The 25,871-nt window shown below is 43.1% G+C and overlaps 1 protein-coding gene across 4 annotated transcripts in view; it reads right to left on the bottom strand.

The window, feature by feature from the left end:
• KIAA1217 (KIAA1217 ortholog) overlaps positions 1–25,871 on the bottom strand; it is an 846,584-nt gene that overhangs the window by 162,363 nt on the left and 658,350 nt on the right. For all 4 annotated transcript variants that reach the window (XM_023223197.2, XM_023223195.1, XM_023223196.1 and 1 more), the window contains one exon: positions 6,540–6,738. In XM_023223197.2, coding sequence (XP_023078965.1) covers positions 6,540–6,738 — 199 coding nt within the window. The remainder of the gene's footprint in view (positions 1–6,539; positions 6,739–25,871) is intronic.

Genomic DNA, 25,871 nt, shown 5'->3' on the forward strand with positions numbered 1-25,871 from the left:
GAGGCTAGGAGTTTGAGACCACCAGAAAACACAGCAAGACCCCATTTCTAAAAAAAATTAAAAACAGAAAAATTAGCTGGGCATGGTGGTGTACACCTGTAGTCCCAGCTACTCAGAAGGATGAGGTGGGAGGATTGCTTGAGTCAAGGAGTTCAAGGCTGCAGTGACCTATGTTTGTGGCACTGTACTCCAGCCTGGGCAACAGAGCAAGACCCTGTCTCTAAAATAAATAAATAAATAAATCTTTGAATAGTCAAGAAATAACTGTTCACATTCAGACAGTCTCACATTAGTCTTACAGGTGTTTCCTCCTTTGTTTTCATCTTTAGAGATAGACAATTCCTCAATTCCTTTGCCCTGATTTCCTACTCAGCCTCGCATGTACACAGGATGGAAGATTCTGGCAATTATGAGACTTCTTTTCCTTAAATCCCCATAGGGAATGATAAGCCTCCAAGTTAATCACGTTGGAATAAAAGAACAGCCACATAGATATTCAATAATTCACCCCGCCGGGGGACTTCCCCCTCTAACCAGTCTAAAATCCTCCTATGCCATTTAAGATCAGTTTTGATTTTTCAGTCTGAGTGTTTCAGAGGCAGTTTGTTATGGAAATGGGAACACCTCTGGCTGCTGGGCTGGTCAGTGAGGTCTCCTTTCTAAAGTCATGCATTCAGAACATGGTCAACAAAGGAATCTGTCTGCATCAAGAAGTTGCTGCTGTTGTTCCTGTTTTCACATGAGTTTTATTTTCAAATTCCTGAGGGCTCACAGAAGAGTGGGAACATCTTGTGGCTACCCTTTCCCCGAAGGCCGACTACGCAGCGGCCAGACACCAGCCCCCGCCCATGGTCACATTCCAGACAGGCATTTCTAAGACAGCACCATGATTAAAAGGAAACTACTCCATCATTAAGACTCCAGACCTAATATCAGCAGGACCATTTTTCACGGAAATTATTTCTGCAACCAAATTCTATTGGAAGGCGGTTTTCACTTTACTTTTTAGTCTTCCTTTCTCCTGGTCTTCTCTGTTTTCACTGAAGAGAGAGTAAAGGAGAAGTGGCATAAATTCCATTGAAAAGAATTTCAGCTGGGCTCTGGATGAGAGGAAAGGGCAGGGAACTCTGTGGAAGTAGAGATTTAGACATGATAGGTTGTTGGAACCTGGCGATGGGATGAGTCAGTGCTGCTGAACCCATCAATTTCTTTACCTTTCTTCTTTGTAAATTTCTAGGCTCTCGGCCTCAGAAAGGACTTGTGTGTTGCTCTCACTTGGCTCTGTCTGAATGGTAAAATGCTTCTCCCAAATGAGAAGTAGACACCTTGCATCCCAGGACAGCACCCGAGAGAGACCATTACACAGACACCAGAGATGTATATGACGGGTCCAAAACATGGCCACCGTTCCCCATTCTCTCTCTTGCATGTCTTCTAACAGCATCTGCGAAATGCACCATGCTCAGCCTTCCCGCATTTCTCCCAGCCCCCAAATACACTGAAGCAATAGAAATGAGAAATTATTCAAGTGGAGAAACTAAGAGGCAGGCAGGTTTATCTCCAGGCACAGGCAGACTGAAGTGAGGGAAGGTTTCCTCCCCTCTCAGGAGCCGGAGTGATGTGAGGATTTCATCTTGTCCTGGCTCCACCCTCAAGGTGCCTTTCTGTGCTGCCTGAGCTGGGGAAGGACTCCAGTGACAAACTGTGGCACCATGCGCCAGAGTACAGGCCAGGAGCTGGGCTTTCCTCACTCTCCTTCCTCCAGACCCTGTGGCTAGGGACTGGCAGTAACAGTATCTGATGCGCCTGGGGTGACATGAGGGGCCAGCACTGGGGTGAGGTCGGCAAGGCACATACTTCCAGTGCAAAATTTAAGGATCTCCCAAAAGCTCAATTACCATGATAAATAATGTCTTTGTGCAATATTTTTAAAAAGCAAAATTAATGCAATAACCCATGACAAGACAGAACAAAACTAAATAGCGGCTTCCCAGGTAATCCAGCAATCATGTTCCTTGGTATCTACCCAGAGGAACTGCAATGTATGTTCACACAAATACCTGCACGTGAATGTTTATAGAGCATTATTTATAATTGCCGAGACTTGGAAGCAACCACAATATCCTTTGGAAGGTGAATAGACAAATAAACTGTAGTATATCCAGACTATAGAATATTATTCAGGCTGGGCGTGGTAGCTCACACCTGTAATCCCAGCACTTTGGGAGGTAGAGGTGGGCAGACTGCTTGAGCCCAGGAGTTCGAGACCAGCCTGGGTAATAAGATGAAACCCTATATGTACAAAAACTTAGCCAGGCACGGTGGCACATGTCTGTAGTCCCAGCTATTCAGGAAACTGAGGTGGGAGACTCATCTATGCCTCCAGTTGAGGCTGCAGTGAGTTGTGATTGCACCACTGCACTCCAGCCTGGGTGACAGAATGGCACCCTGTCTCAAAACACAACTTAACACAACACAACAAAACATAAAAACAGATTATTCACATGTGAAAAAGAAATGAGCTATCCAACCATAAAAATATATGGAGAAAACATAAATGCATATTATTAAGTGGAAGAAGCCAATCTGAAAAGGCTACATGCCATGGGATTCCAACTACCAGACATTCTGTAAAAGGCAAAACTATGGAGACAATGAAAAGATGAGCGGTTGGCAAGTGGTTAGCCAGGAGGAAGGCATGAATAGGCAGAGCACAGAGGACTTTTAGGGCAAGTGAAACCACTCTGTGTAATACCATAATGATGGATACACGTCATGACCTTTGTTCAAATCCACAGAATGCACAACACCAAGAGTGAACCCCAATGTAAACCATGGACTCTGGGTGATATCAATGTGTTGGTCTCATTTCATTGACCGTAACAAACGTACCACTTAGTAGGGGATGCTAAGTGAACCCATCAATTTCTTTCTTTACCTTTCTTTATCAAGGTGGGGGCTGTGCATGCGTGGAGGCCAAGGGTGTATGGTAACTGTCTGTACTTTCTGCTCGATCTTGTTACAAACCTAAAAAATTGCTCTCAAAAAATAAAATGATAAAAAAATTCCATGATGAACAAACCATCAACATTTTAAACAAAGGCAAGATCAACAGGGCTTCATGGGAGAACTTAAAACTCTGTGGATTGAGATAAAGTGACAATGTACAGATCCCAAAAGACACCCAGGGCTTCCAGATGGCGTCGACAGCGGGTTTCCCGGGGGTTACAGTTCAAAGTATCCAGTCTGCATATCTGAGGCCCTGTAGAGTTGCAGCTGTGCTTCTGGGCCACCCAGGTGCTGGGAGACACCCCTGCTCATGGCCGGGGCTCTCTGGAGAGCACTGTTTATCCCAGGAACCCGTGCGTCTGTGTGTTAAATAAGGCCAGGAGGCGGGGAGTTTCCCAAAGACTAAGCTCAGCAAGGCCTCTGGGAGGGAGACTGCATTTGCACTTGCTGTGACTCACATTTTCCTTTCTATTTCCCGTCCAGGTTCAACTGGATTACGCCATAAGGGCCAGGTGCGGCTTGGGGGACATTCCCCAATCGGCCACAAAGAGGCGGTCAAGGGCAACATGAACCCAGCTGGCCCAGTGCCAGCCTCATTTTCTGGAACCAGAGCTTCCCTTCGCTTTGGCAAGAAACTGCTCATTTCTCTCCTCTCCTCTTACTGTGTTCCTTTGTTTCTATCCAGGAGCAGTGAAAAATGACAGGCCAAAAAGCCCCTCGCAGGGAGGGCAGAATAAACAGGTCAGATGCATTTTTCAGCCTGCTGTGACAGCACACCAGCACTCTACAGCAAAGGATGCTGAGTAAAATGGAGCAATTTGCGGAAGCGTGGCCACCCCTGTGTGAAAACACCCACCACCCTCAGCCATTCTTTGGGCAAGCCGGCCTTAGCTCCTGCAGTCTCTCTGCCCCAAGGCTTGGTTCCTGAACCCAGCAAGTCTCAACCTGCACTGCCAACCGTTCTTGGCTGCAGAGGAAATTCCTTCCTTGAAGACAAAAGATCCATTATCCGACAGAGTCAAAGTTCCCCAGGTATGGGGGAAGGCAGAGAGGCATTTATTCTTATCTTCATTTTGGTTTGCAAAGCCAAGGTTATCTTTACAGAGACCTGAGCTTTACTCATTTCCTTCAAGCACAACAGAGAAATCCCATTCCTTGCCTGGCTCCTAAGTGTGAGTGGAGTTAAGAAAGCACAAGTTTCAGGCCAGGCGTGCTGGCTTATGCCTATAATCCCAGCATTTTGTGAGGTCGAGGTGGGAGGATTACTTGAGTCCAGGAGTTCCAGACCAGCCTGGGCAACATAGTGAGACCCTGTCTCTATAAAAAATAGAAAATTAGCCAGGTGTCTGGGCGCGTGCCTGTGGTCCCATCTACTCAGAAGGCTGAGATGGGAGGATCCCTTGAACCTGGGAAGTCGAGGCTGTAGTGAGTCATGATCCTGCCACTGCACTCCAGCCTGGGTGACAGAGCAAAACTCTGTCTCAAGAAAAAAAAAAAAAAAGAAACCACAAATCTCTTGAATCCAGAAAGAAAACCCCAGCCTGGTGACGGTGTGGAAGCATGTGTCATCTTGACACTGTCTTGGCCCATGATGCTCCTTGGGTGTGTCCCTCCCGTGTGTGTCCTCGTCCCTTCATTTGTAAGATGATGTTAATGGGAACGGGAGCCCTGCACTTCCCACTGCTGCCATTTAATTAACTGTGTGAGCTCAAACAAGCAAACACACACATCAACAAAAAGCACATTTTCTCTAGTCTTCTCTCATTTACACAATGAGGACCTTAGATTACTAAGATCAAGTACACAAAATTTAATGTTAAATATTAACATTGATAATACAAATAATAACAGAGTTGTGGGTGTGGTTTTTTTTTTTTTTTGATGGAGTCTTGCTCTGTTGCCCAGGCTGGAGTGCAGTGGCACGATCTTGGTTTACTGCAAGCTCCGTCTCCTGGGTTCATGCCATTCTCTGGTCTCAGCCTACTGAGTGGCTGGGACTACAGGCACCAGTCACCACGCCTGGCTAATTTTTTGTATTTTTAGTGGAGATGGGGTTTCACCGTGTTAGCCAGGATGGTCTCGATCTCCTGACCTCATGATACACCCTCCTTGGCCTCCCAAAGTGCTGGGATTACAGGCGTGAGCCACTGCGCCCGGTCGGGTTTCTTTTAGGACAGCTAGGACAATGTCTGAATCCAGTCTGCTTGGGTCATTATCTGAAGCTAAGGAAACAAAATCAGGACACCTTCTCTCATATCTATCTTCTTCTTTCTTCTCCCAGCAAGGCATTTGCTCAGTTTTACATGGTGGAGTTCAGCTGTCTTTTGCATGCGCCAGACTCGTGAAGGCTTTTGCATGTTGACCCTTTTCCTGTCCCCTCTTAGCCCCAAGCCCATCTGTTTGCAAACATAGGTACCCAAATCAGAACCTTAACATGGCAGTGAAGCATAAGAAACATCTGCCCAGTTGACAGAGAGGTCTAAATCCTCACGACTTGTCCATTTTGTTAAAGGGCCAAAAAAAAAAAAGAAAAAAGAAAAGAAATTTAAAAAGCCAAGCAAGATAGAAAGTGAACTTCCAATACAAAAAAAGGAAATGATATGTGGTAAAAGCATAAAAAGAATCCTTCTACCTTTCAGAAAACCTGTGTGCTACACACACCAAGCCCCTCTATCCTTTCACGTGGTAGTGGAAACAGCCTTGTGTTCAAGGTTCTTATGAAGAGTCATGGAGATGCTGGCCACGTTGTCAGCCAGCCACTCATCTCCTCCACTGAATTACCAGACAGGTGCAGCAGGGCTGGTGGAAACCTACAGCACTGGGTACAAATGCCAACTGTCCTGGCTTCTGGGACTGGAGAAGAGGTTTGCAAGGTGACAAGAGGATCATTCTGTGGCCAGTTCCTCACAATTTACTGTAGACCAGTGGTCCCCAATTTTTTTGGCACCAGGGACTGGTTTCGTGAAAGACAATTTTCCACGAATGGTTTCGGGATGAAACTGTTCCATCTCGGATCATCAGGTATTAGATTCTCATAAGGAACATGCAACCTAGATCCCTCACTCGTGCAGTTCACAATAGGGTTCAGCTCCTATGAGAAGCTGATGCCACAGCTGATCTGACAGGAGGCGGAGCTCAGGCAGTAATGCTCGCTCATCCTCTGCTCACCTCTTGCTGTGTGGTCCGGTTCCTAATGGGCCACAGACTGGCACTGGTCCATGGCCTGGGGACTGGGGATTCCTGCTGTATAGTAGCTGGAACATAGGTAAAATACTACTAGCCTCTTGGCTTGAATTACTAATCCCAACCACTTCCGAATGTGCCCAGACTCAAAGCCAGCTTGCACTTGACCTGATTACCCAGCAGGCAAATCCTCAATGCTTGATATGAAACCAATGAAGTTTCCCAGTACTAGAGTATTTGCAAATCAATATCAAATGAATGTTGAATGAAAGGGTATAGGTTCAGAAGTATAACAAGACACGCATTCAGTAAGAAAGGGGCATCAGAAACTGCCTTCTAAAGCTTACCCAGAGATCTTTCTTTCGTCTGGTTGGTTGACCTCACCACGGGAAGGCTCGCGCGAGTCCGGCTGCCTCTGGAAAAAGGGGTTGGAGCATCCCCCTCAGACATGGCTTCCAAAGAATCAGCGGACGTCTCTGATAAATGCTCGACCGGGTCACCCAGACTGGGTGGCTGAGGACTGTGAGACAGTTTGGGGCTCCTTGTCTGCAAAAGACATTTTAAAGAAAGTGGGAAAATAGGCTATTATTAATCATGTTGAAAATATGTCCAATGCTATCTCTATTAATCTGGAAAAATAATGACAAGGGGGAAAAGTCCATCAGAAGGGTCAGACAGAGAAAACTAAAGACCTGGTGGGTCAAAGTATCAGTTGTGAAAATTACCAGAAAATAACATTGCCCTTAAGTGTTCCATTGTATTGATTGATTGATTGATTACCAGAGTGCAGTAGCACGATCTCGACTCACTACAACCTCCGCCTCTTGGGTTCAAGCAATTCTCGTGCCTCAGCCTCCTGAATAGCTGGGACTACAGGTGCGCTCCAACATGCCTGGCTATTTTTTGTATTTTTAGCAGAGATGGGGTTTCACCATGTTGGCCAGGCTTTGAGTACTTTGAGTACTCTTGAACTCCTGACCTCATGTGATCCACCTGCCTTGGCCTCCCAAAGTGCTAGGATGACAGGCGTGACCTGCCACACCTAGTCTCCATTAAGATTTTTATTGTTTGACTTACGTGGTCCATTTTGAACAGGGGGTTTAAGAGAAGTCACATTATAGGAAAACCATAGCAAACAATTCCTTTTGTCAGACAAATTCTAACAGTGCTTTCACAACAGAGGGGACCGTATACTTTTCTATGCACCCAAGATGGATGAGGTACTCATACCAGAGTAAATTGTACACAACTGGCCCTTAAGAGTCTCATACCAAGACTGTTTCCACAATCAGTAAACTCACATTGCGAGGGAGATATCTATTCTATTCTATTCTATTCTATTCTATTCTATTCTATTCTATTCTTCTGAGATGGAGTTTCACTCTTGTTGCCCAGGCTAGAGTGCAATGGCGCCATTTTGGCTCACTGCAACCTCCACCTCCTGGGTTCAAGCAATTCTCCTGCCTCAATCTCCTGAGTAGCTGGGATTATAGGCGTGTGCCACCATGTTCAGCTAATTTTTGTATTTTTAGTAGAGATGGGGTTTTGCCACATTGGCCAGGCTAGTCTCGAACTCTTGACCTCAGGTGACCCACCTGCCTCAGCCTCCCAAAGTGCTGGGATTCCAAGGTGCGAGCCACCATGCCCGGCCTTATTAATGATTTTTGAACAAGGTACGCTGACAATTCTTTAGCCAGTCCTGCCTTGAGGTTTGGGCTACAGATTTCTTTCATGGATGCCCAAGGTGTGCCCGATACTCTGGCAGTACCCTTTGAGAATCGGATAAACAGCTTCTTGCTAAAAGTACAGGAAAACCCCTCTCAACAGCATCAATTGCATTATCCAGACAATCACACCTTCCTATACACCTCTCAGGACCTTCCCATTGAGGAAAGTAGGGATAAGGTCAGTACCTTCCGCCCTGTGTTTCTTAAGGGATGAGGCTTTAAGGAGATGACTGGGTGTTCCACAGGAAACTCAGCTCAGATTACATGCCAATATCATGACCAGAAGGAGCATGCATTAACAGTCAGATTGTCTCCTTTGGTTAATTTTTCTGTGCAAATCCCCAAAGTGGTGTATTCCTAGATTTATTTTTTACAAAGTCCACTTCTGTTATGGGGATCTGGCTTTGACACACATTTCAAGTATTTGGCCAGGAAAATTATCCCTAAATCACTGCTCAGTTCACCAAGATTTAGACAAATTCATGTGGTCCTCAGTGAAGTAGCTTCCTCTTTACTGTGCTCAGCAGAATATCAAGGTATGATGTCCTCATCCCTGACATTTTTTTTTTTTTTTAAAAGAAGATGGATTCAGTTTAGCAAAATAGCCAAGAAATAATATTACTTTAAGCAACATGGCTACATTTATAACCTCTGCTGTATGGTCATCTTTGTAGCTCACGGCAGAAACGATACATCTGATGAGTTGTCATTTTCCATTGCAGAAGGTAATAATCCTTGAAGAAAATCAAAATCAAATGTTTCTTGTTCGGGGTCATCGTAGTGGTAGGTAAGTAGAAAAATCAAAGATGTAGGGCTATATATTTTCCCCCCTCACTTCCTATACATAACTATTTAGCTCCAAATGTAAACTCCTCTTTTCGTTGTTCTTATTCACGTGCTCACTGAAAATGATCACTACATATTAGCAGTCTCCTCACACGCAGTACCCTCCCCTCTGTTGCCAGCTTGCTGCTGAGACATCATTTAGTTCAGAGAAAAGACAATGGAAATTGCTGACACTTGTGCCAAATACCCTGTGATCTGATGTGTTGGGGAAAAAAAACCCAGCATTTTGGAACAGTGCTAGGCACCATGGGTAAAAGTGCACCAGAGATAAAATTCTTGAGCTCATCAAGCATATAAAGTCTATATGGGGGCAAAAGATAATGTATATGCAATAGATGGACAAGAAGAATGAAGAGGTGCATCACCCTGAGTGCAGAAGGAGTTTGGGGCAGTAACTGTTGAATTTAAAGGGGCATCGGGAGAGGAGAAGAAGAAGATGCAAGGGTTGCTCTGAACTGAGCAATAAAGTGCAGGGCCAACCACTCCAGCCTGGTCTTTCCTGATTGGACTAAACAGTAGTCACCTGATCTTAGTTGGATCAATCAAATTCTCACCCCTGGAAATGTCTTTCCTGATTGGGTCAAGAAGTAGCCACCTGAACTTAGTTGGTCCAATTAAATTCTCTCCCCTGTAAATTTAGATCTAGGACAGAGGATCTATTAGTCAGTGTCTATGGAGAACTTGAAACAACTTAGTTTTCAACTTGAAGCTGTGGTTAAAATGGGCAGGGGAAGTGAAACAGAGAAAAAGGGCAGAGAAAAAAATAAAGCAAATCTGTATTAAAAAACAAAGATGTTGGGCTGGGCGCGGTGGCTCATGCCTGTAATCCCAGCACTTTGGGAGGCGGAGGCGGGCGGATCACGAGGTCAGGAGATCGAGACCATCCTGGCTAACACGGTGAAACCCCGTCTCTACTAAAAAATACAAAAAACTAGCCGGGCGAGGTGGCGAGCGCCTGTAGTCCCAGCTACTCGGGAGGCTGAGGCAGGAGAATGGCGTGAACCTGGGAGGCGGAGCTTGCAGTGAGCTGAGATCCGGCCACTGCACTCCAATCTGGGCAACAGAGGGAGACTCTGTCTCAAAAAATAAATAAATAAATAAATAAATAAAATAAAAAACAGAGATGTGAGATCCCCACGATCTTCAGAGAGCGCAAAGGATAAGACAGCAGTCATCTGGGGTCTCCTGGGCTTCCCACTTTCCGTTTCCAGTACATTGTGGGGTCCTTCCAATTAATTTATTCAATTAATTCAATTTTTGTTCTTACACTAGTTTGGGATAACTCTTTGCCTTGCAAGCAAGCCACCACTGACCAACACCAATTCTAATGGTTCCTCCTAGCTAAGCTGCTACGATGTTCACATATGCATATTAGTAAGAACCATGGAGAAAGCTAAACTCTCTGGAGCTTGTTTCCATAATAATACTTCCCATCATTTTCTATTTCATAGATGAAAATTTCTAAAAAAAATTCCCCCCAAATTTATGCGGGGTTACAATACAGGGATGTTGATTTTATTTAGCAAAATAAGAGGCATGAAAGAAATCTTACTCTCTGTGGTATGATTTTTTTACCGTAAGAAAGGAAAGATACTTTAATACCAAAAAAAGGGGAAACAAACACAATTTCAGGTTTGAGCTAGTGAAAAATTCTTTATGTTGGAGTTAGTGTTCTCGTTTTCCCTTCAGTGAAAACTTTTCTCAGTCATGCATGGCCTACAGCTGGGTGTTCGAAGCTGCTACCCTATGCTACTGAGTGGAGAGCTCCTCCTAACTGAGGGGGAAGCAGAGGATGGTGGGAATATTCTCTGAGCCACGTGAGCAGGACTCAAGGGTCCACAAGACTGGATTTTCCTCTTTGCTCTATGGAGATCCCTGTTTCCATCACAACCTTGTGAAGACTTCCCCAATCATTAGGCAACCCCAAACCCGGGAACCCAAACAGTAAGCCCTTTGGGGTCATACAGGAAGGGGGTGGTCTGTACAGTCAGGCCACCTGAACCCCACTGGTCCTTTCTATTCTTCTCTTCTTCAAAGGAGACTCTCTGTCACCAAGACATGCTGGTGTAATTGACTCAGTGCAGCTCTCTCCTCTTCTGCATCTGTGATTGACCCTCTAGAAATAATCTCTTCCTAATGAAAGGATGAGGGAAGAAATAAAGGATTTAACATATTAGGTGCCCGCTGCTCTGTACCAAGTAACTGTCATGTGGTAATCTTCTTTAACCTTCCCTGTAACCTCATACTATGGGTTATCACTGAGAAAACAGAAAAAGCGGGACGGGCGCGGTGGCTCATGCCTGTAATCCCAGCACTTTGGGAGGCCAAGGTGGGTGGATCATGAGTTCAGGAGATCAAGACTATCCCGGTTAACACGGTGAAACCCCTTCTCTACTAAAAATACAAAAAATTAGCCAGGCATGGTGGCGGGCACCTGTAATCCCAGCTACCTGGGAGGCTGAGGCAGGAGAATGGTGTGAACCCAGGAGGTGGAGAATGCAGTGAGCCAAGATCGCGCCACTGCACTCCAGCCTGGGCGACACAGTGAGACTCTGTCTCAAAAAAAAAGAAAATAGAAAAAGCAGCTTGCTCTGAAATTCTACCAAATGAAAAGAGCAAAGATCACGTGTGGTGTACTCCAGAGTTGACACCAGTGGTAAGATTGGTTGGTTGGTCATTAATTTATTCAGTCAGTCAGACAGGGTCTCTGTTGCCCAGGCTGGAGTGCAGTGGTGAGATTATGGCTCACTGCAGCCTCGATCTCCCAGGCTCAAGCAATCCTCCCACCTCAGCCTCCTGAGTAGCTAGGACTACAGGTCTGTACCATCATGCCCAGTTCATTTTCTTAATTTTCAGTAGGCGAGGTCTCACTTTGTTGCCCAGGCTGGTCTCAAACTCCTAAGCTTAAGCGACCCTTTCATCTCGTTCTCCCAAAAGTGCTAGGATGACAGGTGTGAGCCACTGCACCCTGCCTCAAATTTTTATTTAACCAGGAGTCTGGTAATGCTAGCTCTAGTTCAGCTTTTCCCAAAACTGGTCCACATATAACCTCACTGAGTCACAGCTATCTCATCTGTAAGGCCAGAGGTTGAGCTAGTTGGTGTCTCAGATCCCTTGCAGGACCAAAACTTTCTAACTCTAAGTACACATCACACAAGAAGAAAAGATCATGTCACCCAGAAAAAAAAGTTTACTGAGATTTCCTTCGAATTGTTTATCCTATAGCACCTGCTCCACAGAAATACGTAGCTAGGTAGTGCTAAGATCTGGCTTTCCATATTTATGTCCTCAAGTGTATGCAACATAGTTGAACAGCATTAATTTTTAAAAGATGGCCATGATTTCATTTTAATATCATAAACAAATATTTGCTGAAATGTTCACCAAGTGCACTGTCCTGCGAGGGGGGTGAATTTATTCATATTCTTTGCAGTGCTATTGGATTTGGAGATAACAACAAAGATAAAAGAAAGTTAGAGCTAGAGGCATTGATGATGTATTTTTCATTCCCGTTTTCAGATCCTTAAACCCTAAATTGAAATGCCAAGGTCCCGAAAAGGAACCTGCAAATGTAGCTTTACATAATATGTTAATTGCCAGGAACAGTGGGGTGTCTGGCTAGCCAAGGTATTCACTTTGCTTCAGATTACATCCTTTTATTGTGAAAAGAAAAATCAACATTGCCGTGATGAAGTTTTACTTCATCCTAATTAATGCCCAATTTGCCGCAGGGCATTTGAAAATACAATGAAGTTTTCCACATGCAAATATATTTGGAATGACTCATTCCTAGCACTCATTAAATGATGTAGTTAATTTAATCATGACGTTCAGACACTTTTCTTTCACTTGTGTAACTTTCAACTTAAACCTAGTCAAAATTCTGATTTCAGTTGAAGAGAACATCCTAGTTGCTAGGTACCCTTATTAAAAATTCCAGGAACAAGATATTAAATTAACAAATAAATCATCTACAGACTTTAGGTTTTCTCTACCATTCCTGCTTCATGGTACTCCAAAGGAAAATTAACAAACTGGCACTATGGAAGCTCTATGCTTCTAAATTTGCTTACAGAGTCCTTTCTACAAGCCACAATGCAGTTGCCTTTTTCCCCATTTTCTGCCTTCCTTCTAGTTTCCAGTCTTTAATGTCCATGCTGGGTTGAGGACTAAGGGTGGGAAGGAAGAGAGGGAGCTCCATCGGGCACACCTGGCTTCCATCTTACCTCCCATCCTTACATAAACCCTTCCCTGGTGACAGCATCAGCTGAGGTTTTCCTCCTTCAGGTGTCCACTTGCCATTCTCTGGTGAGTCCTGTGACCAACAGCAGGTGTATGTTTAGAACAGCGAGCCCTGTGGTCAGGTACAGTGGCTCACACCTGTAATCCCAGCACTTTGGGAGGCCTAGGCAGGTGGATTGCTTGAGCCCAGGAGTTCGAGACCAGCACGGGCAACATAGTGAGACTCTGTCTCTACAAAAAAAATTAAAAATTAGCAGGTGTGGTGGTGCACACGTGTAGTTCCAGCTACTGGGCAGGCTGAGGCAGGAGGATGGCTTGAGCCCAGGAGGTCGAAGCTGCAGTGAGCTATCTGCACATCAGCCTGGGATAAAGAACAAGACTCCCATCTCCAAAAAATAATAGAAGAATACAACATTTTAAAAAGGGCAGAAAGGCTTGGCTATGCATGGCTTCTTGGCAACTCCCCACAGCTTCTGCGGCTTATGGACAGAAAAGCAAAATCTGAGTCAATATCTCCCCAGTGCCATTCTTGCAATTATGCTCACTCTGGGGGAATAGACTGAGACCCCCATGATTCTAAAATACAACAGGTGGATGTGAGAACTGCAACACAAATGGAGAAGAGAACTGTAGTTAGTTGTATTATGATCTTGTAATTTTGGGGTGGGTCTGGCATTAAAGACTCAGAGAAATGGTGGTGGAAGAGAATAAATCAGCAGCTTTTGTTTTTAACAGAAACCTTGGGTGCACGCACTAGAGGGTCCTGCTGTTAATCTACAGTACAATATACACACACACAAAATCGAGTATTTAGTGGACATCTGGATGCTGCATGTGAGCAGTTTGTGGATACGTGCCAGACTTACTAGTAACCAGGAACTTCTGGACCTTACAATAAGGTAGATCTATATTCACTAACCCCGCTTTAATGCCAGCTTCCAACTGTGCGTATCTGAGATTCTCATGTCTCTCCTAGCTTAAGTTGAGGTCTGAAAATTAGTATTTCTCTTCCCTGACTTGGACGAAGGAGAAGCATTTTCTCTAGGATTTATTTTGATGAAATATCCTTGATACACTCAGTTTATATCCTGTTTCTTCAAGGCTAATATTTCAACACTTTTCTCCCTTTTCCATCCAAAGAGTACCCGGACATTATTCACGATTTTCACCTGTGAAAACAGAATGGCATTTGTTCTGGATGGAAATCAGATGATTCAGCAGTTGGGCAAAGTACAAGTGCATCTTTTGTTTCCACATTTTCCTTCTCTGTGTGTATTATTTCATGATCAGATTGGAAAGATGAAAGGGCAGTGATGCCTAGTACCCCGTGCTCACGGGCGGCTCAGATACAGCCAGCCACAGTCATCCCTGCACTGAGGCATCCACTGTGCGGAGTGAAGTGAGCCAGGCAGGACCCCTCTGCCAACCCAGTGTCACCATGCAAAGCCCCCTGCCCTCCTACAGCTGCAAACAAATAAACGACAAGGACACCTCTGTGCAGAAAAGGGTAGTTGCTCATTGTTTAAAGAAGCACCACACTACGCAAATACTCTCCATAGAGTATTATCTGTGTGTCAGATTCATCTTCTGAGGTATTGTTAATTTACCTTGTCCTTGTGGTTATCAGAAACAAACAAAAAAGTTATGGAACTTCTATTCCTAGCCATCGCCTCCTGGGAAACTGCCAAGCCTTTAAGTTCTAAGGTCTTCCCACAGGGAAGGGTTGTTAATGGTATCTCCATGCTACAGAGGCCACTCTGAAGACTCTCTCCCTAAATTGGGATGAGAAGGTAAAGGTATTTGGGAAAGAAATCTGGACTTGCCTCCAGAAGAGGAAAGGAGGAAGCTCCTAATTAGGCAGGAAGAGGGGAGTGGATGACTTTCCAGAGCCAAGAAGAGGGTGGCAGTTGTCAGGGTTGGTGATGGTGCTCTTCAAATTCGAAAGACCTGTATTCCATTTGCAAGAAGTGACCCACAACTGGGAGGGTGGATGTGTGACATGCTTAGAGTGGCTGAAACCAGGTGCTCACACTTAGGATGCTTGGCAAAGGTCCCCATAAACCTGGCTGCAAACAGACTGCATGGAAGGCAACTCACTATGAGTCCCAGCAGACTCAGAGGCCCTGGCCTGGTTTTATTGGATTGGACAAGCTCCCCAAGATTTCCTTATGACTCCAAGTGAGGGGACAATGCTTCCCCTTAATAGGATGAGAATAAATTTCTCAATAATTGCTGAAGCCAGGATAGATTAGTTTGATTTGGGAAAATTAAGAAAAGTGGTACTCTCGTATTGGAGTGTCAGGAAGCAAATCTGTACATATTACATCTTTAATAGAATAAATAAATCTTGAAACAATTTGGAAGGCTGGTTAACAAATTACAACGTATGTGTACTCCAGAGTACTACACAATCATAATAAAGGTGGTTTAATGGAATTTTGGGGTATAATTTAGTAATTGGACACAATACAGCCAAAAACCAGCATGAGTTTTCTTTTGATGGTGGCATGATGGGTAACGTACTTTCTTTTTTAATAATTTCACCTTTTATTTTAGATTTAGATTTATTTTAGTGTGTAGGTTTGTTACATGGATATATCGCAAAATGCTGAGTTTTGGGGTACAATTGATCCTGTCACCCAGGTAGTGAGCATGAAACTGACCCAATAGTCCCATAGATTATTCTTTTTGATAAACTGAACAAGAAATGGACTCTTCTGGTCTCAAAGCTGGAAACTAGTATTTGTTTTATCTGAGCTCCTTCCTCAGGCAACACCTTTAGGCCTCTCAAAAAAGTATCAAAGAACAGACACTCACCAGATCACCAGACCAGATGCCACACCCCTCATTCATCATGATTGTTTCTTCGCCCCTCCTCAGTTCTTGTTTTCTTACATGTTCTTATGTTTCTTTCCTGCTACATAAACCCCTAGTTTTAGTCAGTCAAGGAGATGGAGTTGAGACTGAGCTTCCATCTCCTTGGCTGCAGCACCTGATTAAAGCCTTCTTCCTTGGCAGTACTTGTCTCAGTGATCGGCTTTCTGTTTGGCGAGCAGTAAAACCTAGACCAAACCCCTGGTGTTTTGGTAACAAGCATAGTATTCAATGGGTTTTCAACCTTTGCTCTCCTCCTGCCTCCCTGCTCCAGTAGTCCCCAGTGTCTATTGTTGCCATCTTTATATCCATGTGTACCCAATGTTTAGCTCTCACTTACAAGTGAGAACATGCCACGTTGGGTTTTCTGATCTGCATTAGTTTGCTTAGGATAAGAGTGACATACATACTTTATGTCTCCAAAATAAGAATATGTTGTTTTCACAAATCAGAGAATTACTAAATAGGTCATGATATTTTTAAAGAATAGATCAGAGGAAGGGAAGACTTTTCCATAAAACATTTAGAATCTAGAAGGATTCCTGTCTATGGTGACCTGAATGCATTCATGCCCATTCCTGTCTTCTTTCATGTATTCTGTATGATTGGATTCTAGGTTTAAGAACTTGTGGTTAGAGATGGTCGCTGAAATGACAACACAAATGCATGGGGAAAACACAGGAAGGGAAACATGTTTTTCATTTTCATGCCATGCAATATTTGGCAAGAATCCAGAATTATAAGAACTTCCAATTCTACAAAGTGATACAGTTAAAAAAGAAGCGCCAAGGCCATCAAATCAATTTCAGACATGCGAATTGCACTCCAAATTGTAAAGAGATAAGACTTCCACATCTGTAGTTCTGATACCATTACAGTAATTTCATTTAAAGGCTCTTAAAATTTGATTCTAGGTAAATTTGAAATTTTAGCAATTTTCTATGATCCCCTAGATATTTTCTACCTTTCAACCTCTTAATAGTTTGTAGATGATACAGTATTCCTTTTTTTTCCCCTTGAAGAGGTTTGGTTCCACTTAGAGGAGCTGCTAAATCTGTTGTCTTGCAGAGGAGACAGGGGTTCTTATCAGATCAGAAGTCAGGGTGGCCTTTTTAACTCCAGGATTAGACATCAACCTGCCACCTGCCTGCCTTGTGGTTTACCTGTAACATGACATAAACTCCACTGAAATACCACCTCGAATTGTCTGCTCTCTGATTCCTCCCCAAAGCCAGAATGAGATAAAAGCTATTTAAAGAAAATAAAGCTTAGATCGACTATGATCTCCATTTAGCATCCTTCTACCAAGTTAGAAAATTAGATCATCAGTAAGTTCCAAGTCTGGATCTCGTTAACTCAGACATTCTTCCCCTTCGGAAATACGTTCATGCAACTTGTATTCAGTGATGTGTTTTCTTCTTTTCGTCTTGCCAATACAAAATCAATACAAATTTGCCAATACAAAATTACAAAATTGGGCTAGATGCAGTGGCTCACACCTATAATCACAGCACTTTGAGAGGCTGAGACAGGAGGATAAATGAAGCCAGGAGTTTGAGACCAACCTCGGCAACACAGTGAGATCCCATCTCTACAAAAAACAGACATTTTTTTTAGCCGGGAGTGGTGGTGCACCCTACTCAGGAGGCTGAGGTGGGAGGATCCGTTGAACCTGGCAGTTTGAGGTTGCAGTGAGCCATGATCACACCACTGTACTCCAGCCTGGGTCACACAGCAAGATCCTGTCTCCAAAAAAACAAAAGCCACATGAAGAATACTACTGTTTACTTGTTGGTCCTGCCTACTATGCTGATCCATGTACCTTTTATAAAGGCATGAACAATGTTTCTTTTAGAATTTAAAACAAAGGATATGATTTTGCTTCCTGAAGGATTAAGTATTACCTTATCACATAATGAGAATTATGTAAAGTATCATGTATGTCGGGAAGTTGAAACTAAATTTAATGTCCAAGCTAATCACAGAACCTAAATTTGAAAATTTGCTTCGTCTTCTTATGAGATTTTGCCTTTTGATTTTCAGTGTATCTACCTTAGGGTAGATGTCTTTTTATTGCAAGTTGCCTTGAATGCATCAATTAATTTATTCTTTCTCTCCTTTCTGAAACAAGAAAACTAATGCCTTATAAACAAGCAAGAAGTTGAACAGGCTTTGACTCCCAAAATCCTCATTGATTGAGGTCTGAGCAAGGCTGCAGATGCTTTTGTAATTCAGAGAGTCAGGAATGCACTTTAAAAGGCTACAGGATAAAAGGTGTCTGTGTGAGGATTGCTGTTATTATACTGATAAAAGGAAAGAAACTTGCTTGTAGCCTTTGAAATCTCAAGTAAAATACAACCAGCATAACATGGTGTTAAGTACATATCTTAGAAGACCTCCTTAACAAAAGTCATTATTTTTTTTTAACATAATTATTTATTTAATTAATATTGAAAATTTCCACTGCAGGGCAGCATTTGATATCTTAGTCCTACCAGATTTGTTTTAAGGATTCATGGCTCTGCAGATGAATGAAAAAGGGTGAAGAAGTTACAGAAGAAAGATAAGGTCTTAAGCTCATCTCTGCAGCCTTGGCTTCAGTGCTTTATGGAGAGGATGTGGGATCCCAAGCCACGGAATGGTACCCCTAAACCTTGACTGCATTGCTGCCAAACCAAAGAGGCTTTCCTTGCTAGCAAAGGCCCTCACCCTCAGTGAGGATACGGGCTGTGCCATGGGAGAGCTTATGATGTCCTCCCCACCCCAAGCCATGAAGGCCACAGGGAACTGGGCAAGAGGGACTCTTGTGGGTTCCTGGGGTCACCAAGGCTCAGAGCTTTTGGCCAGACCCTCCCCATACATCCTGGGAGTCGAGTTCACTATTAATTTCAAACACATGCCCCCTCCCGTCAGCCCAAAACCACTACCACCACCACCTGTACAATTTCACTGGAATGATTTTCAAATGAAAACAAAACAAAACAAAACACCTCGTGAAAGTTCTAACTAGCTTTCTGCACCAAACATTCTGATTTTCCTCTAGTCCTGCTCTAGGAAATATACCAGCGTTCGAAGAGATGGACAGAAGACAAAATTTATAATGAGAGGACTTACTGTTTTTATCAGGTTATTTTATGAAAAAGCAGACTCCAATCCTGCCATGAACTCACAGTGCAACTCCATATGAAACCTTTGTGAACCTCAGTTCTCACTTTTATAAAATAATCAGAATATCTACTTGATTTATCAAGAAGTAATTGGAAAAAAGTTGCATGGGACAGCAACCGGTAAATTATAAAAGAGGCCAAGCATTTAGCTTTCCTTAGGTAGTAAGCTGGTATTACTCTCAGTAGGGTGATTCTAGATGGCTCAGCTTCCTACTGTACTTGGGAAGTCTTGTAGCTTCTGGGATCCTATGTGAGAGGAGAAGGGTACAAACAATCCTTTAATGGTTCCACCATGCCTTTGTCTTGGTCTTGTGAGACAGGTAACTAGTTACATCCAATTTCAAAACAGAATTTGACATCTGGAGAAGATCTGAGAGTTACTCATTCACTAAAGGGGGAAGAAGATCACCTTCGATTTCCAACTTTAACCTACATCCTATTCCATCTCCAAAAAAACAGCATTACAATTTAAAATGCTTGAAAATGCCAAAAAAAAAAAAAAAAAAAGAAGACTTCAAAAAAAAACTCAAATATCCAATTATTTGCTGATATGGACAAAAAAAAAAGGAAAGTCAGTACTGAAGATTTATTTGTTTCAAGCAGAAGAAAAAAAGAATAGCGGGAGGGAATCCCAAACTCTGTACTACTTCTCATGGGAAAATCCCACTGGGCAACGTCAAATCTCTATTCTGAAAGTAGGAAGAAAGGTGAATGGCAGGGTGTGAAGTTGTAAGGAAGAGCTCACTATGCCCTTCCTTTCCCTTTCTGCATTTTAACTTAGTGCACAATACATGTGCATGGAAATAATACAGATGCCTCTATTTTGCATGAATTTTAGGAATGTGAAAATGATTAAGAATAAAATTAAGGATAAACACCCATCAGAACTGGGATGATGTGTGACATGACAGTTCTCTTTAGTGTCTAAACTTGAACTTTTATGTTTGTTTGTCTGGGCAGGAACTTTCTAAATTGAGCTTGTTACCCTAAAAAGAGATCAGTGAGACTACTTACTAAGAAGGGGAAGGTAAAGAGATAAGAAAGGTCACCGAAGGCTGACCAATGGGAAGGAGGTCACTTTTGTACAAAAGCCAGATGGCCGAACATTTCCTAAGCACAGCCATCACCTAGCTGTGTGACCTTGGGTAAGTTACTTAACTTCTCTGTGCCTCAATCACCTCATTTGTAAAATGGGGATCACAGTATACCTACCCCACAGGGTTGCTGTGAGAAGTTAATACTTGTAAGGCACTTAGAACAGTGCCTGGTGCATATAAGTTCTAAAGAAATGTGTTTATTTCCATCACGATCATTATTAAAATGTATATAAGTCAAATGATCTGGACCCAACATTGGACACATTGGAACTGAGCCAAGCAGAACGACATAGCTTTGGGGTTGTCAGAATGATTCAGGCTTCTGTTTTACTGCCATGAGTATTCTGCCTGAGCAAGTTGGCAAGGATGGGATCTCTGCTTAGAGATGCCCACTTTTCAAACCATTATTCAAAGATCTCCAGCTTGCTGTTGCATTACTGCTGATTCCACAATCCAATCCGTGGAAAGCAAATTAAATAGTTCGAAGCAAGCATGCAATTAGTGTTCATTTTAATACTGACTCTCATAATTTTTAGAAATGCACATATTTCAGAATGCTGCAAGCACTTGGCTCTGATAGTTTTGAATCAGGGATTGGGGTAAACAGCGAAAAGTGCAGGCATCTGGTTTAGTCGCTGACACTGATTAGAACGCCACTCGCAGGTGAGGGAAAGGTGCAGGATGAGGGTGCAACTCGATGCAGAAAAAGAACAGGTAGAGTACTAACTCGCTGAGACGGTTCAATTTTCATCAAGTACCTTTGAATGTCAAGTTCTGCCTGAAGAGAGATCAGCATGCCCTTCAAAGCCTGTGGACCAGGAGAAAACAAGAAAAAAATACGAAAGAAAAGGGGTGAAAACATGAAGAGGAAAAGAATAGGTTGACCAAATGGACCACCTATTTATTCATGATGAAAATGTAGCACAGTTAACTTCTCTTCCCCCAAAAGAAAAATGATGACAGTTCCATCCTTACATTTTAGAAAGACACGTTGAAGCCTTAGCTAGCAATGGGTTTGCCTCAAAATAACCTGCCATAGGCACTTATGAATTCACCTTGTATTACTGGAGAGTGTCATATTGACCCACTGTCCCTGAGGTTCTCCCTAGAGCTCCAGGGGACTTACTAGAGCCTACCCAACCCAAATGAAATAGCTTTCTTAGCCAGAATGCAGTCTGGCGGTGATGCCCGAGGCTGCCATCTTGATTGTCACTGACCCCGGGGTCACTGGCCACTGGGTTACTCCACAAAAGCAGGCCTGTGGGTACAGTGCTCTCTGCCCATGCTTTGCCATGCAGGAGGGCACACCGCAGGTGAATACATACAGGAACAGAAGATCCACACTGTAATTCAGGGCACTAATTCTAATATTTGAACCTAGTGGACCCTGGAGTGTGCCTTTGGTTTACCATGCTTACGGTGCCAGTATTTAATATTTTAATTCTCATTGATCCCACTGACTTTTTTTTGAAACAGAGTCTCACTTTGTTACCCAGGCTGTAGTGCAGTGGTGCGATCTCAGCTCACTGCACCCTGTGCTCTCCGAGTTAAAGCGATTCTCCTGCCTTAGCTTCCAGAGTAGCTAGGATTACAGGCGCCCACCACCACACCTGGCTAATTTTTGTATTTTTAGTACAGACAGGGTTTAACCATGTTGGTCAGGCTGGTCTCAAACTCCTAATCTCAAGTGATCTGCCTGCTTCCGCCTCCCAAAGTGCTGGAATTACATTTATGAACCACTGTATCCGACTCATTTTTGAGCAACTTAACTTTTTTAAAAACAAAAAAACAAAACATGGCAGTGAAATATTTTTTGTGCCTTAAAAAATGAAAATTTCTATAATCCTCACGCAAGAAGAGTGACTTCCTCTTGCGCCCAGTATCAGCCAGTGGGGTGTCATAGCTGCATATCTTACTGCACATGCATATACATATATCCATACGGACTATTAACATATAGGAGCCTCTGAGTACCATCATGATTGAATTATACAATATCCATGACCCATATCACCACTGTGTGTAGATTTTATATATGTGTGTGTGTATATTTCTTAGAACTTAGTCCCACACGTATCAGACACAAATTTCCACTAGAAGTAAAAGAACATTTGAACACAAATGGCTATACTCAAAAGCCAAAAAGTCAAACAACAGGTCTCTAGACAAAAACTGTACTAAAATATTCTATCCAAGATGCACATGAGGGTTAAAAAAAAAAGTAAAAGAACTTGAAGAGACCTTTAAGAGAGAAAGGGAGCGACACCATTAGAAAAACGATTAGCTAAAGCGACCTCATAAAAGCCCTTTTCTAGGTGAATATATTCTCACCAGAAAGGTGACGGTTACTTAGGGCCCTCTGATTCTTTGCTCTGTAGTTTACAGGCTTCATCAACTGTGAAAGAAATATCCTGAAGTAGACCACAAATAATAAAGCCCTGCAGGTGCATGGTAAATAAAAGTGTAAGATAAAAACAGGATGATAGATTTGAAGAGCTGCTATGGACAGGGAAAAGGAAAAAAAAAAAAAAGAAAGAAAGAAAATCACAGAGCGTTTCCATTATAAGATGATTAGTAACACCGTCTGGGGGCAGAGAACCAGGACAACCACAGCCCTTCGGAGAGGACCAGCAAGGGAAGGTGGTATTGGAAGAGACCAGAGACCCAGTGAGACTGCCAAGAGGGACAAAAAGACTTCAACCACTGTCTGCTAGGTGACCCTCATTAGACGAACTTACAACAAAGAAAATGAAATACCTGGAGAAACGGGGGCAAGGAAAGTTGCTACCGCCATTGCTTTAGACAAATATCATCTGAAAGTCAAGAAAGTAGGGGACGCTGGGTGAGGTCGCTCGCTCCTGTAATCCCAGCACTTTGGGAGGCTGAGACGGGAGGATCGCTTGAGGCCAGGAGTTCGAGACCAGCCTGGCCAACATAGGGAGACTCCCATTATCACAAAAAAAGAAAGAAAAAATTTAGCTGGGTGTGGTGGCAAGCACCTGTAGTCCTAGCTACTCAGGAGGCTGAGGTGGGAGGATCGCTTGACCTCTGGAGGTTGAGCCTGCAGTGACTACAGTGAGCTATGATCATACCAATGCATTCCAGCCTGGGCAACAGAGAGAAACACTGTCCAAACAAAACAAAACAAAACAAAACACAACAGAAAGAAAGAAAAGGAAAGAAAGAGAAAGAAAGGAAAAGAAAGAAAAGAGGCAAGAGAAATACACAATTACTCAAAGCCTCCAAACTGTGGAGCAAACCCCAACTCTACCTGTTACATCTTTTCCTGCCTTTGCTAACTGAGGTCATGGAAACCTAGAAGCTGGAAGACTCTCCCAGCATCAGAGCAGGGAAGGCCCCGGGATGCTGGCGAGGCAGGAAGCCCTTCTCAGAAGATGCAATGGAATAAGCTCACGAACTTTAGGCCTCAGGATCCTATAATCACAGGTAAGTGTTCTCAGGATTACAAAATGAACCTCACCGAGAACCTTTTTTCGCTTCTCAGTAGGTTGTATCTGTGTGGGAAAAGTTTTGCGCCCTACAAGTTTTGAGTCCAACAATAAGAGCAATAAAAATGCAAACTGGATTTTATTAGGCCTCTCACATATACCTGATAAATCAATGTGGAGAATTGAGAAGCTTGATTTATGGCTTTGACTATATAATAGAAAATTGTTCTGAAAAAATAAGAGTGGGTGGCTGGGCATGGTGGCTCACGCCTGTAATCCCAGTACTTTGGGAGGCCAAGGCGGGTGGATCACCTGAGCTCAGGAGTTCGAGACCAGCCTGGCCAACATGGCAAAACCCCATCTCTACTAAAAATACAACAATTAGCTGGGCGTGGTGGCAGGCGCCTGTAATCCCAGCTACTCAAGAGGCTGAGGCAGGAGAATGACTTGAACGTGGGAGGTGGAGGCTGCGGGGAGCCAAGACCGTGCCATTGCACTCTAGCCTAGGCAACAAGAGCAAAACTCTGTCTCAAAAACAAACAAACAAACAAACAAACAAACAAACAAACAAACAAAAGAGTGGGTGAGACCGGAGTTGAGGTTTTTCAGTGAACGTCTGGATTATCTAGGCTAATGATAATCAGCAGTTTATCACATATAAAGAGGTTAGATCAAGATTAAAAGAATGGGCCAGGTGCGGTGGCCCATGCCTGTAATCCTAGCACTTTGGGAGGCTAAGGTGGGCCGACTGCTTGAGGTCAGGAGTGCAAGACCAGCTTGGGCAACACAGTGAGACCCCATCTCTACAAAAAATACAAAAATTAGCTGGGCATAGTGGCACATGCCTGAAGTCTCAGCTACTTGGGAGGGCTAAGGTGGGAGGATTGCTTGAGCCCAGGAGGTGGAGGTTACAGTGAACTGAGATTGTGTCACTGCACTCCAGCTTGGTCAATAGAGTGACACCCTGTTTCAAAAACAAAACAAAAAAAGCTAAAGGAACATTACTGAGAAAACAGCAAGACTCAACTACCTCAAGGAATGGCAAATATAATAACATTGTAAAAATTAAACAGAAGAGTGTTTATTATTTCAAAGACTCCTAATAAATTCATCAGCTATCATAAGAAAATGGCAAAAAGAAACTTCAGACATTGCTGTTATCCAAAATGGCACTTGAGATCTCTCTGAAAGGCTGAATGTGGCAGGAAAGGAAAGGGGTTCAGAGTTTCTTTCCTAATGCTGATGAGTCTGAGAAGAGTTGCTCAAGAATAATAAATATTGGGTAAACACACAATATGCAGATGTAGTGGAGAGAACCAAAAATGAACAACACACAGACATTACTTAAAATGGTCTGAATGACAAGTGATATTTATTGTCTTTCTTTTGCTATGTCTATCTCAGGGTTTTCTATAATAAATATAATTCTATAACAAAGCAAAAAGAAAAGTATCAGTAAAGGTGGGAAAAGCGAAATGATGATCTCTAGGGAGCAACAAAGGTAGATGTCAGGAAACTCTGGAGGCTGCTAAAATTTAAGCACTCACCCAAAGTTCAAAAATTAAAGATCTTCTTTTCTTTTCTTTTTTTTAAATTTGAGATCAAATTTCAGTCTGTCACCCAGGCTGGAGTGCAGTGGCGTGATCTCAGCTCACTGTAACCTCTGCCCGGCTAATTTATGTATTTTTAGTAGAGACAGGGTTTTGCCATGTTGGCCAGGCTGTTGTCGAACTCCTGGCCTCAAGGGATCTGCCTACCTTGGCCTCTCAAAGTGCTGGGATTACAGGTGTGAGCCACCGCGCCCAGCCCGGAAATTAAAGACTTTCTGATGTCACTTTACATAGAGTCAACTTTCGACTCTCTGGAAGCAATTTAACCAGTTAGGAGACTAATCGTGGTAAATGAAAATATATTCCTAAAAAATGTAAGATCTCTGTAATACAAGCTGTCTCGAGTTTGTAATTACACAGCAATCACTGAGCCATCCAGTATATCTTCCAACATGAAGATCTAATCACCAAAGCCTTAATTCAGATTGTTACTTGTGTTTCTAAATCTATGGAAGCATAGTTCCTTTTCTTCTTCTTTTCTTTTACTATTAATATTCTTATTTTCTATTTTACCAGTGGAGAATGTTTAGTATTAATTTCCAGTTAGTTCAAGATTCAAGAAATGCAAAGTGCTATTTTTATCAAATTTCTGAAAGCCTACTGTCTCCTGCTTGGGAAGTCCCATAACGGCTCTTTAATTTCCTTAAGCCTCTTTCCTCATCAGTAA

This window comes from Piliocolobus tephrosceles, chromosome 9, assembly GCF_002776525.5.
Source record: "Piliocolobus tephrosceles isolate RC106 chromosome 9, ASM277652v3, whole genome shotgun sequence".
Classification (NCBI taxonomy): Eukaryota; Metazoa; Chordata; class Mammalia; order Primates; family Cercopithecidae; genus Piliocolobus; species Piliocolobus tephrosceles.